Source organism: Apodemus sylvaticus, chromosome 11 (assembly GCF_947179515.1).
Source record: "Apodemus sylvaticus chromosome 11, mApoSyl1.1, whole genome shotgun sequence".
NCBI lineage: Eukaryota > Metazoa > Chordata > Mammalia > Rodentia > Muridae > Apodemus > Apodemus sylvaticus.
Genome location: NC_067482.1, coordinates 42,620,608 through 42,634,194, shown reverse-complemented (window position 1 = coordinate 42,634,194; position 13,587 = coordinate 42,620,608). Strand labels below are relative to the sequence as shown.

At 42.5% G+C, this 13,587-nt stretch overlaps 1 protein-coding gene across 6 annotated transcripts in view; it reads right to left on the bottom strand.

The window, feature by feature from the left end:
• Nucleotides 1–13,587, bottom strand: part of Atp8a1 (ATPase phospholipid transporting 8A1) — a 227,487-nt gene that overhangs the window by 55,732 nt on the left and 158,168 nt on the right. For all 6 annotated transcript variants that reach the window (XM_052199340.1, XM_052199341.1, XM_052199338.1 and 3 more), the window contains one exon: nucleotides 9,545–9,717. In XM_052199340.1, coding sequence (XP_052055300.1) covers nucleotides 9,545–9,717 — 173 coding nt within the window. The remainder of the gene's footprint in view (nucleotides 1–9,544; nucleotides 9,718–13,587) is intronic.

Genomic DNA, 13,587 nt, shown 5'->3' with positions numbered 1-13,587 from the left:
AGTTGTGTTTGTTAGGATATTTTACCAAAGCAGCAGGAGAAGCTAAGACTGATGGGTATGATATATGGTCTCTGGATAGTCTTGCCTGTACTTAGAAACTCCAGATGATGGAAGATGGCCTCCTTGACAAGCACAGGAGGTGGATTACTTTCTATACCCAAACTTGCCAGAGGATGGGGTCTTCTCCTAATGAGTTTCTGGCTTTTCACCCTCCACCCCACCCCCATCAGAGTTTGCTTTCTTGACTTCTGCATGTGCTTCTGGACTTGCACAATAATAGCCCAGGGCAGTGGTCCCCAACTTTCCTAATGCTGCGATCCTTTAATACAGTTTCCTTATGTTGTGGTGACCCCCAACCATAAAACACAGTTTCATTGCTACTTTATAATATATACATATATACATTATGAATTATAATATAAAGATCTGATATGCAGGATATCTTATATGTAACTTAGAGAAAGGGTTGGTTGACACCCAAAGGGGTGGTGACCCACAGACTGGAATCATTGGCCTGGAGCAACCACACTATGAAGCCAGTTAATTCTTCCTGGTGCTTATCATAAACTATACGTCTATGGCTGGGAGGCTATAAGTCTCCAGCTTTCTAAGTACCAACAGTGATCAACTATATAATCTGGAGGCATCATAACAGCACTATTTTCTTCTCCCAGATATGTATATGTGTATATGTCCACATTTGTGTGCAGTCTATCCCACGTGTGGGTTTTCAACAAGACTGAAATGACTCACTATTGTCTTCCACGGTTGCTTTTTCTTTTCTGGAAGTAGTGAAAGACTCTATTGAAAAAAGATTACGAATGTAGCTTGTGCTGCGGAGGTCTGCTTTTCTTCCTGTGCACCACAAACAAGAGGGTGGTCCCTTGTGATGTAACCTAGGAGTGAGCTGAGTACCGTGTGCTTCTCGGATAGCTCCTGGCTGCAGTTTCGGCACATGTTATTCATTATTGTTCTCATTTGTTATATAGTAACTTGCAGTGCCCCGTGAACATTAGATCAGAGAGCACCGGAACGTTTTGTCATTCAAGCTAAGAAATATATAGGTGGCCTATTTTTTTTTTTTAACTTATTTTTATGTGTTTGAGTGTTTAGCCTGTATGTGTATCTGGTGCCAGTAGAGGTTAGAACAGGGTATTGTAACCCCTGCAGTTGGTGCTATAGACTGTTGTGAGCCACCGGGTGGGTACTGGGAATCAAACTTGGGTCCTCTGGAAGGTCATACAGTGCTCTTAACCACTGCGCTATCTTTCCAGCCCCAGGTGGTCTATTATTTTGCACTCACTGAGTGGAAATAATTGTCTTTCTGAATACACCATGGATAATGATTACATTCTACATATGTGCACATTATATGTACATCTACACAGGCATAATTATGTGAAGACTTTTCATGGATAGCCAAAAGATTTCTAATGTCAAAGGCAAAGAATATTATTTTACTGATATATTTTAAAATGTGTAGGTGGGATTTGGGGGAGGTTTATCATCCTAAAACACAAAATTTAGTTTGGTGAATTACTGTATTCCTTTTGGCAAACCATAAAAGATAAAAAAAAAAAAAAACAACAAAAAAAAAAAACCAAAACAAAACCAAAACCAAAAACAGGAGAAACATGGAAAGATACAGTTGCTATAGTTTCAAGTCTGTTGCTGCAATTTCAAGTCTGTTGCTGTGATAAAATACCCTGAGAGAGCAACTTAGGGAGGAAATGTTCTATTTCTGCTCCCATCCCTGAAGAAAGTCAGGGCAGCAACTCAAGTAGGGAGCTTGAGGCGGAGCAGATGAAGGAATGCGGCTTGCTGCCCCGCTGTCTGACTCGTTCACCATTCATACCTAGCTTCCCCCTAAGTCCAGGATGCCTGCCTAGGAATGGTGACACCCACAGTGGGCTGGGCTTTCCTGCATCATTCATAATCAAGGAAAACTCCATCAGACAATGGCCAGAGGACAGCCAGATCTGGGCAATCCTTCAACTGAAACTCCCTTCTGAGGTGATTCTGGGCTATATCAAGGGCAACTCTATTAATTACCATGAAGTGTTTAATCCATGAAGTAATCAAGTTTTGTTACTTACTAAGCTTGAGGTTCATCCCTGGCTGCTCTTTAGAAGTCAGCCAGGATGTACCGTGCAGTCCTTTCTCACTAACTTCCTGAAGTCTCTCCGGAGAACATCAGTCTATTCTCCACTAGCCATATTTGGGTGACTAATAACAAACTTGAAAAAAGAGAGAAAAACCTAACTTAATCTTACTGGTTTCTTTTTTAATTAAAATTTGTTAGCTTCATTTATAATACGTCAAGCCGAGAAGATATTAATATGCAGCAAAAATGTATGTTACACATATCAAAATTACACGAGTCTTGGAACAGTGCTGGAAGCTCATGGCGGATTTATTACTGGAATGAAAACAGCAGCTTATGTAGAAAATCCTAAGGATATTTAGCAGATGGAGCATAATGAAACATTCAACCACCTCTGGGTAAGAAGACTGTGCTATTCAAATGACCGATGAGTGAAGACCTTCCTAGCCTCCAAAACCAACATCTGCTATATTCTGTGCAGTCAAAGGCACCAAAGAGACTTTACAATGTAGGGGCCAAGGCTAAAGAAATAACACACAGATAGCTCTTCTCAAGGGAAAAGGAAAAAATGGAAAAGTAACTTCAAGAATGACTTCCTTTCTGAGGCACATTTTTTAGATCCACAGTTGCTCTTGCAGAGCGTACACATTCATACACATAAACCACCATGCCTTTCATTTAAGCGGTTCGGATGGTATTTTCAATGGGGACTGTTCATATGGGTAGTGTGTATCTGAGTGCTGAAGTGTGCATACAGTAACACGGTAACATAGCAAACTGAATCTGGCAAACATATCTTACAAAAACTGCTCCCAGTAGGAAGTTTCATTATAATGTTTAGAGCAAGGACATACTTTTAGCATAGTTTATGGTCAGCATTGTAGGCATTGTAGAGTGTTTGTCTTGCATGCATGACTCCCTTGTTCAGTTTCAAGTACAGAGAAAGTCTTTCCTTGATTGTTTTCTAAAACACATCCATACTCTTGCAGAATATCAGAGCTGAATCCAACTCCTCCCTTGTACCTCAGTCTCCGGGTTGTCTTCCTTACTGCTCTGAGCCCTTTTATCGCATCTGTTTTTCAAAACCATCCTTCCTGTAGGATGCTTTTTCCCCTCTTTCTGCTCCATGCCTTGTAGAAGCCAGAAAGTCTTGGTTACTTGGTTTTTGATCTGGTTTTCACACTTGAAGCTCAGCACTGAGCTCAGAACTCAGCCTTTCTTTAACTTTTTTTTTTAAGTAGCCCATTTATTAAAACGAAGACAATCACAAAAACTTTCATGGGTTTACACTTAACTCTGTTTCCCTGTTTGGACACACTAGGGACCACCAGTTGAGAGATCATAGACACATCCTACATGGCATCTATCATATCCTTAGTGAATCAGAACCAAGAAAACTGTAGGCTGTCTAGCAGGTGATTGATATCGGGCTGAAGGCTACCATGGATTTCTGGAAAGGTGCAAAGTTCGGCATTTAACATTGATGAGAAGCAAAGCCCTCTCAAGAATCCGAATTTGCCTGTCTGAGATACATCTCTGCACTGCAAGTCAGAAAAACATAAAACAGAAAGGATATAAATTGAGGAAGAGAAGACATGACTTAAGAAGACAGTGATGGAAATCAAGGTAGCAACTCTCAGCAACTGAGGGCGACAGGAAGGAACCCCTGGACACTGGCATGGTGGAGTGAGATGTGTAGATTTTGTAAACATGTGGTGAGCACTCACATAGGCCTTCGACACTACCCAACATAAGAAGCTGTGACTGTAGTGTATAATGTGCGTCTGTGGTGCCCAGGTGGATTTTCTAAAGTCACACCTGAAACTGGACCATATTGAGTAACAGCAAGTCCTACTTCGTAGCTCTTGGGAATCTTGTATGCTCTTAGGCATACCACTTGAATGGGGACTTTTTCTGGTGGAGCTCATCAGAAGTGGCTACCACGTACAATGAGTCCCAGAGTTCCTTTAGCATTTCTTAGTAGAAGCGGAATAAGAAACAAGAGGAGCAGGACCTGAGCTGAGGATTATGTTAAAGCAAAATATGCGCATTTTATAAAGCTGTAAAACGCACTCAGCATGTCCTTCAGTCAGGCTTCTATGAAAGGAACAGTCTCTCCACATTTCCAATATTTATTCAGATTTTCTTGGAAGTAAATATAGGGTCGACATTCATTAACAGTTTGTAAGTCTTCTGAAGCCAAACATCTGCTTGGCGCCCAGTGGTGTGCACAACTTTTTCTTTGAAGGAATGTCTGTTGAGTAGTTACTGGCTTCGCTTGGGCCATGTCGATACCTCTTAAGTAGATCGTTTATTCAGAGGAGTCCTTGAGCTAAAGACAATCCCCCAAAGACTCAGGAAGTCGGTCTGCCCCGACCTCCCTTTCCTTAACACACTCATGCTGCAACTGAAAAATATACAGTGCCCCTTTAGGCCTCTTCTTGGAAAGCACCGTCAGGCAGAGTAAGGCAGAAGGCTTTGCCTGGGAATGTCACCCTAAGTGACAACACTCACTGAGATCAGGGTTTTTTCTTTTTCTTTTTTAGAGTCTACGGAGAAAATGGCCTAAACGGGGGGTTAAGCTTTGATTAGAGATGTTGCAACTGGAGAAAAATGCTTGCTTCAGTTTGACCTCTGCTTTTCAGGAGACATGGATACATAAATTATGTAGCAGGACGGTGATTACCAGACAGTCTAAAAGCTGGAGGCTCTAAGCCAATTTTCAACCAACTGTCACAAAATGTAAGTTTCAAAATATGTTTAAACTCAACTGACAACTACAGGGGGAAAAAAATAAAGAAAACCCCCAAAACGTAAGATTCTTTGAAAAGCTGGGTTATATGAACTGACTAGGACTTCAGAAACCATACGCTATTTCACACAGCGATACTTCCCCGTGGCCTTCCTGCTCTTCTGGAGGGATGGATCAGAGGCAGAAAAGCGGCATGTCTGCCCCCAGACCAGGATCTAAGCAGCAGAGAGGTGATGCCTAGCACAGCAGAGCCAACAGAAGCAGAGTTCATACAAAATCTGCAAAGGTGACAGGCGGATCTGACCAGGTGCTCACAGGCTGGGACGAGCACGCCAGGAGGTGCTCTCTTCCCTTTCATACCTCCATAGCTGTCCCCTACTTGCTTCAGGCATTGGCACCCTGGAGGAGTCTACACTGCTGCCTTCTAGTCTTACCATGTTGTAGGGAGAATGGTTCAATTCAGTGGCAGTTAGAACACAAGTTACCTAAACCCCGAGTCAAAGCAGCATTATGCTAATATACAAACAGGAAGGCCTAGAGCAAAAGCATTGGCTTCTGAAGTCAGAAATTATTGATCTATAGCCTCAGGAGAGCTCTTGATTTTAGCTATTTGCACAAATCTCCACAAGTCTGAGAACAAAGCTTGTTTTCCATAGGGAGTTGCAGGTCATCTGTGAAAACCCTGACAATGGTCTACGCCACTGTGCAGTGAGCATGTGCATTTCCTCTGGGGGAGGCAAACCAGAACTTTCTTTTGTTCTTTAAAAGCATCCAAGAAGGTGTGCAGGAACATGTCTCTAATTCTAGTACTTGGAAGGAGGTGGAAGAGGAGGAGGAGAAGGAGAAAAGAGGACTAGAAATTCAAGATTAGCCTTGGGGACATTGTGAGTTCCCAACTAGCTGGAATATATGAGACCCTGTCTCTTAGACTGGCTTGGCCACCAACCAAACAACCAATGTATCTGTGGCCATCCCAAGTAAGAAGCATTGGATTTGGGCAAAGGAATGGAAGTTAGTAAGTTCCAGAAGAGATGTTTATGTTGATATGTTGAAAGCAAGACACTCTTAGACATGGGTGCCTGCTGCTTCCTATCAGATGACCTGAGAGATGGAGATGAACTGTCAAACAGTAAACATGGAAGCGGCACGCCTTCTGTAAACACAGTGCTTGGTAGGCTGGTAAGAAACAAGACTATGGTGCTGGAAAGACGGCTCAGTGGGTAAGAGTGCTCTTCCAAAGGTCCTGAGTTCAAATCCCAGCAACCACATGGTGGCTCACAACCATCTGTAACGGGATCTGATGTCCTCTTCTGATGTGTCTGAAGACAGCTACAGTGTACTCATATAAATAAAATAAATCTTAAAAAAAAAAGAAACAAGACTATGTTCCACTGTTTTGACTTTAGATACATATGCATATATACATATACATACATACACACAAATATATATATAACTTTGGGCTGGAGAGATTAGCTCTGTCTCCGAATGGTCCCCTCAGAAGACAGAGGGGAGACGTGATGACTCCTGACAGAGAACAGCAAGCTTCTTTCAGTTCCACAAGAGGCTCTGGGGAGCAAGAGCGCATCTTTGTAACCGTGGCGATTAGGCAAGCACTAAAACCTCTTTCTGCCCTGGGTGCCAATGTCAGGGAAGAGAGCCAATGGACTCCTGAGGATGGAGTGGGTGAGACTCATACTCGATCCCATGATCTGCTGCTTCAGTAGGCTGTAGAGGAGAGTCTGATTCTGAATTCTCTTCATGGGTGTGGACTGACATACATACGGTGAATTGGAAAGGTGTCTCAATTTGAGGGGAAAACCTCAAAGATGTCGCAGGATTGTGAGGGAACTTGGGAAACAGAACAATGCAGGATTTTGCAATAATATTCAATATTTATCTGAGCATCACTTTTCTAATGGAATAAAAATAGAGAGTTTGCTGAGGCCGGAAGATCATCATTATGTGAGAAATGAGGAATTACTCTGGGGTCCATCCTCCAAGGGCCTTCCACAGGCTCACTCCCCATCCCCAACCTGGGATAGGGACACCATCATTACACTCAGAGGTCAGTACAGGAATGAGAAAAACATGCTGTGTGCCAGCGGTTCAAATGTGGAGAGGCACCGGGCCAGGAAGGTGCACACACATGAATCCGGCTGTGGCACTGATGTAATTATGGGCTTAGAACAGACTCAGAGCCAGGCCAGAAGCTTCCCTTTAGGGAAAGGAGTATGAAGGTAATTAGAATTAAAAAGAGCTGAAGGAAGACATTTTATTAAAACAACAACAAAACCCTGAAAAGAACTATCTGTCCAGGGACCTGCAAGGGCCTCAAACTTCCATACAGCGGAGGCAGCAGGATGGGGGAAGCAGCCACACACAGCTTTATATCCTCAGTGTCAGCACTGAGCTCCCTGCTCACAGCGAATCCATCCCAGGGTCCCCGGCCTGGAAGAGCTCTGAGGTCCATGTGACTTGTAATCTTCCTGTGTGACTTCACAAGCACAGAACATACTTCTGCCTTGACTCTACTTTCTAGTGTTCCTCTGCTACCGTTTAGTCCTGTGGCTGAGCTTTATGAAGACTGCGCTAAGCTCTGCCGCAATGGCCTCCCGCACCTTTCAAACCAACTGTGATTCTGCTGAGAGGAGAGCAGAGACGGTAAGGAGAGCGGGTAGTGAGTTGTACTTGTCTTGGTAAGTGCAATACCTATACCCAGCATGCAGTAGGCACGTCATAGTTGGCTAGATAAAGAGCCAAGTGGCTACTTTATCTAGACTTCACTGTTTTGTGTTTTTGGTCTGCAGTCTGTTTCTGAGAAGGAGCCAACAGCCGTAACACTAACGGGCTTTTGAGTGATCTCCTGTTGATCCTCACGAACCCATTAGTGGAAGAGACAAGATGGCTAAATGTTGCCCAAGATTACCCTGATGGAAGGATGTGAGGGCTGAGCATTTGGGAGCCCCTACTAAGACCTGAGCAAGAAACCAAGAATCATTACTGCAGCCCCAGATTTTAAAAAGTATGAAGATGCAAAAGCAAAACCAAGAGTAGAAAATAATCTCCATCATTGTGATAAAAAAGAGCATGGCTGTTAGGAGCACTTTGCATAACGGATTGCTCAAAATCTTCCATCATGTTATCAATCGAGACCTCAGAGAAGACTAGATTCTATAATTATATCTATCATGAGATACCTTAAAATAAAGGGCACGTCTTAATTCTCTGAGAAAAATAAAATTTTGTAGGTCAAAATGATGCTTATCCATGATCCTTATGGGGTGGGTTTTTAAAACATACTCCAGGAAGTAGATTTCAGTTGAAATTCAAGAAATAGATTTTAAGTTGATAAGCCAAGACCAAAAAAGTGGTTTTATTAGGAAATAGAGCTTTTCAAAGCTAGAGCAAACAGAGGGATGCTGAGGACGACGGCAGGAGCAGGGGCTGAGAAATCATTAAGAAGCCATACTCTGTTTGTCTCCCGAAGAGGGAAAGTGAGTTGACTCAGGACCAGATTCACTGTGACCAGCTGGTGTGACTTAGTACAGGGACGGCAGGGGACTCAAGAGAGGAGCCTGGCTAATGCTATGAAGCACTTTAAACTTTAGGAGGACAGAGTTTTAACAATCTAGACAAAGAGATGGGGAAGATGCCCCGACAAGACAGCCAGATAGGCTAGAGCTATGGTAACTCCAAAACAGATTTTAATCTAGGACGTGAGCAATATAATAAATTACTAGGCGAGAGTCTTAGTGTAAATAAACAGCCATCGGAAAATATTCAGCCTCTTGGAAAATGACTTGGTCTGTACCTCCCACCATGTTATCCCTACAGAATAAATTCTAGCAGCAGGATCAGCGATCTAAATAGAGACAACAGGGTTCTTTCCATAAATGAACCAAGATGGAAATACAGATAAATAATCTGTTTTTTTTTTCTCCCCTTTGGTGCTAAAGATCAGAGAGAAGGCTTAGGACTCATTCTATCACTGAGCTACAGCCCTGGCTCAAGTAAATTTTTTCTTTTTTTCAGTATTGGTCTTTGAAGCCAGAGAGTTACAGATGTTAGATAAAACCCACTGAAATATATTTGTAGCCCTCCTGAAAGTGTATTAATTTAATTTTTTGGTATAGAGTCTCCCTAAATTGCCCAAGCAGACCTTAAACTTGGTATCCTTTGGCTTTAGCCTCTGAGTGGCTGGGATTATCGACATGCGCCATCTACCTGGCTGACATTGATTGATTTTAAATACAGATGAGTAGCAAAGAGCTGACTCTTTCAAATGATGAATAATACTTAATAGTGATAAAAGTTAGGACTCACTTTCAAAACTCTGCTAACAAATCCATCTCAGCTTGTGAACTTTGGGACTTGAGTGAATGAAATGACCCAACATTTGTAATTCATTGATTAAAAAGAAAAGCTTTGTGGAATGTTTAAAAATTAAGGATTTAAGTTAAGGCTGGAGAGAGAGCTCAGTAGTCAAGAGGCATTGTTCCACTACTCTGGAGACCCAAGTTCACTGTTCCCAGTACCCAGGTACCCGTAATTCCGGCTTCAGGAGGATCCAGCATTTTTAGCCTCCTTGGTACCTGCATACATGTGCACATACCCAACCTCACACATACACATAATAACATTAAGATAAAGTTCTGTTGAAATCTGACAACCTGGGGAGAACTTACCTGCAGCAAATGACAGCTTTGCAGGACAGAGCTAAGTCCAGGAAATATTGCCGGACTCCAAAGGTTAAGGCATATTTGAGGGTCTTCCCATCAATTATAAGAGCAAAATCGTTTTCCTTCCGAAGAGCATCTCCGAGGGTGGTGCAGTGGCGACTGAGAGTTTCCCTCGTGCCCTGGAATAGCAACCAAAGGTCATCAACATTCATTCCATTTGTCCTACTATAGTGTCTTTAGGACGTGCAGTAATGAAAATTAGTTATTTTTAGTACTTTTTATCTTTCAAATTGCTCTCACAAACCTTTATTCATTCAGTTCTCACAACAGCCCCCCAGAGAGGGCGACTGAAAAGGCTATCAGTTAAATTCTGTGGATGTTTATATAGCTGTCCACGGCAGGGCAAGGACCAGACCACAGGCCACTTAATCCTCCTCAACTCTGCTGTTCATTCCTCTAACCCCACAGTCACAAGATTGCAAAAGCATCGTCAGTAAATTCTCTTCTTCAGAAAAAGAACAACACTGGTCTAATTTATGAACTAATCAAAACTGGTCTGCCCTGAACCAAGGGTAAAAGTTGGAGAATATAATTTAAATAATTTATGACTGTTCTTTTGAGAGTACTCAATGCTATTGAGATTGAATTCCCCAGGGTCCTAGAGGAGGAAATGCAGGGTTTGTAATCTCCTGTAACTTTGTGAATTGGCTTTCATGGTCCCATGAAGCTGTATTTTAGTGGGATGGAGGCATGGCGTTTGATAATCATGATGGATCCAATGCAAGGAGCCTTTCCACCGACCACTGGTTCATGCTTAAACAGAATAAAAGTCTTTAGCGTAAGAGAAAGCTTTCCTCATTTAGATTGTGCAGAAACAGGTGCATGCACCCACGATCAAGGACTGCCTGTCCAGCTCCTCAAAAGTAAGATGTTAAAATAAAAAGTCCCACATAAAATTACCTTATCTTTTATAAAAGAGTAATTCATTTATTTTTATTTTATGTGCATTAGTGTTTTGCCAGTAAGCATATCTGTGAGAAGGTGTCAGGTCCCCTGGAATGGGGAGTTACTGACAATTGTGAGCTGCCATCTGGGTGCTGGGAATTGAACCTTGGTCCTGTGGAAGAGCAGCCTATGCTTTTAACCACTGAATTATTTCTCCAGCACCCAAATTATCATTTCTTATACCTAATTTTCCTCCTTAAATCCTATACTCTTCTTATAGTGGAATGGGTCCATTCAGTTCCTGTTCCAAAGAACTCTGACACTGAAGAAATACAATACTCATCCTACACGAGGAGACAGAAATTAAATTTTTGTCCTGAGGGCTAAATCTACAGTTATTTATATAATAAGATAGAATTATAAATCATATGTGTATAGAATAGTTTGTGCTTATTATAGTAATAACAGAGTTGCTTGTGATGGTTTCTCTGTCCACAGTTGTCGGTGTTAGACTAAGTGACCTCTGAGAGTGGCTGACTGTGTCCAGTGACAATCAGACTACGATCGCTCAGAGAATGGATTCACATCTTCACAGGATCCTAGTGTGGCAGAGCTGGTGGGAAGTGGTGAAAGGAATGAGGTGGTGTCTGCTGGAAGAAGCACCACTAGGTGTGGCGTTCTCTCATCTCGGTCTGTCCCAGCATCTGGTTGTCTATGCTCCCTGTCCACTGTGCTGTTAGCTGGTCTACCATACTCTGCCCACAAGGAACTGAACCCAGGTAACTGTGAGTAAAAGAAACACTTTTTCATTTGAAGTTGTTCTTACTGGGCATTTGCTCACAAGAACGAGTGAGAAAAGTAATTGGTACATGATTGCTATAGTTTCAGTCCAGTCATTTCATTTTGAGGGAAGCTGTAAGAAAATTTAAATTTCACATGGGAGATATTTGAAGGTATATGTATTTGCATTCAAATGCAGTTCATACTATAGCCTATCATGTTAGAATTTGCTTATTTGGATGATAAACCATGTCACATTATAGAGTAAGACTTCCCGGTATGCCCCAAGCTAAAAACTTATAATGGGATGTTTATATTTCATATCAGGGGCAAGTATTTGTTTGGTTCAAGAGGACTTAAGGAAAGAAAGCGTGGAAGTCTCTAAAATTCTGCCAGTAAAGTTTATAGTTATGCAGTCTACAGCATGGTGCTCCAGATGGTTTTAAGGGCAAATTCATGGGGATCAGGTGTACGAGTTAACCAACGAATGTCTGAGAAATGAACAGAAAGCACCTAGCATGTGCTGTACATCGGGAAGTTTTAAGGGCTCTGTGTAGAGGTGAAACATCTTTAAACACTTGTTCGAACCATGAGTCTAGATACTACTGCTGTCCCAGAGTTAAGACAGAGTGGGTAAGTTCCTTGCTCAAGAGCACAACAGTGCTATGGAGTAAAGCTAGCTAAAACAAAACATAAAACCCAGAAAAGAACAAAAACAACCACACCTCCAACAAACAAGCAAGCAAGCAAACAAACAAGCCAGAAGTATCACACAGTGAGTACCACATGGAGCCAGTACAAGGTCACATCATTTTTTTTTCTGTTGTTTCCCAGAAGCCTTCACTGCCTTTCATCCCATCTGTTTAAAAAACTGAGTTGAAACACAAATCACGCCTATTTTTGCTCTGCCATCTTCCAGTGGCTCCCAGATACCAACCTGCCAAAGTCTAAGAGCTTTAAAATGGCCCTGAGTCTTCCCACAGCTGGGGCCTGAGGAACTTTCCTCGCAGCTCCCTCCACGAGCTTGACTCCCTCACGTCTCTCTCCCTAGAGTGTCTCCTGCCAAAGCAGACTGTCCTAGCAGGGTCCCCAGCTGCCCAGTGCAGTTGAGCCTATGCCAACAAAGCCTCCAGATCCTTCCAGGGAGTGTCCAGGGCTGAACCTCCGACCACAACATGTACAGAGCCTAGTATATGACACACTCGGAAATACACGTTACTGAATGACAAGACTGATAAATCCCATAGTGTTCCATTTCCCTTTATTATCACACACACACACACACACACACACACACACACACTACACACACAGGGATGGAGACAGAGATAGAGAGAACCCTTGTTCTCTTCAATAGAATTTCAAATAAAGAGCCACTGTATGTGTGTGTACACATGTATATATGTGTGTACACATGTATGTATATATACATGTATATGTGTGTATATATTTATATTTCTGTAAGACATTGCTGAAGTGTCACCTTATTGGAAAACTCAGAAACAAAAGCTACAAAGAACCCACAAAAGGCTTCAGATTTCCTTGGGCATCAGTTGTAAGTCAAGAACTCATCCCCAGCACTGAGGAATGCCCGCACCCCCCCCCCCCCCCCAGGCTGTGGAGCAGCCCCCTGCGCCCTACTTTCCTTTTCTAAGGTCCTCTCTGACACCCTCAGATTGGCTGAAAACACCTCTTATTTGCGGCATCCATACCTCTGCGTTTCCTTGGTGACTATCAAAGCTCTTCAGCAAATCAAGAGGTGTCAGGAGATGTAAGATGTCAGGAGGGGTGAGAACCTCCCCACAGTGAGTTCTCAGCAGCCCACCTGGGTGTGAGGTGACACTAACACCGATTTGCTAACTCCATTGTTATTTTAGTTCACAGTGTTCTTGGATAAGGCCTATAAGGAGTTCTGTTGCTGGCTGTGTGCTGCTGTGTATGAGTTTTTTATCCTTATTTACTGCTGGGAGTATTTTAAAATTCTCCTATTTATGAAACGTCACTGAGTTGTTTTTTTTTTCTCCCAGCCTGGGAGTCGTACTTTATGGCTATATTGCATTGAAGCTTATCTCCTGTGGCTATGGTTAAATTTATGACGGTGTTAGCTGCCACTCTGTGTGCTTTTTGGCTACTGGAAGGGGAAATGTTTAAACACTCAAACGTAGCGACTTGTGAAAGTGAGAATATATAAAGGAGCAGAAAAATTAGGAAAAAAAAATCAAAGGCTGTACAGGGCAACAATAAAAGGCCATAGTGCAATCTGCCTGTTGTCATTTGTAAGAGGGATTACAAGGGGCGTCAGAGATGTCCTGGAGTTAAGGCAG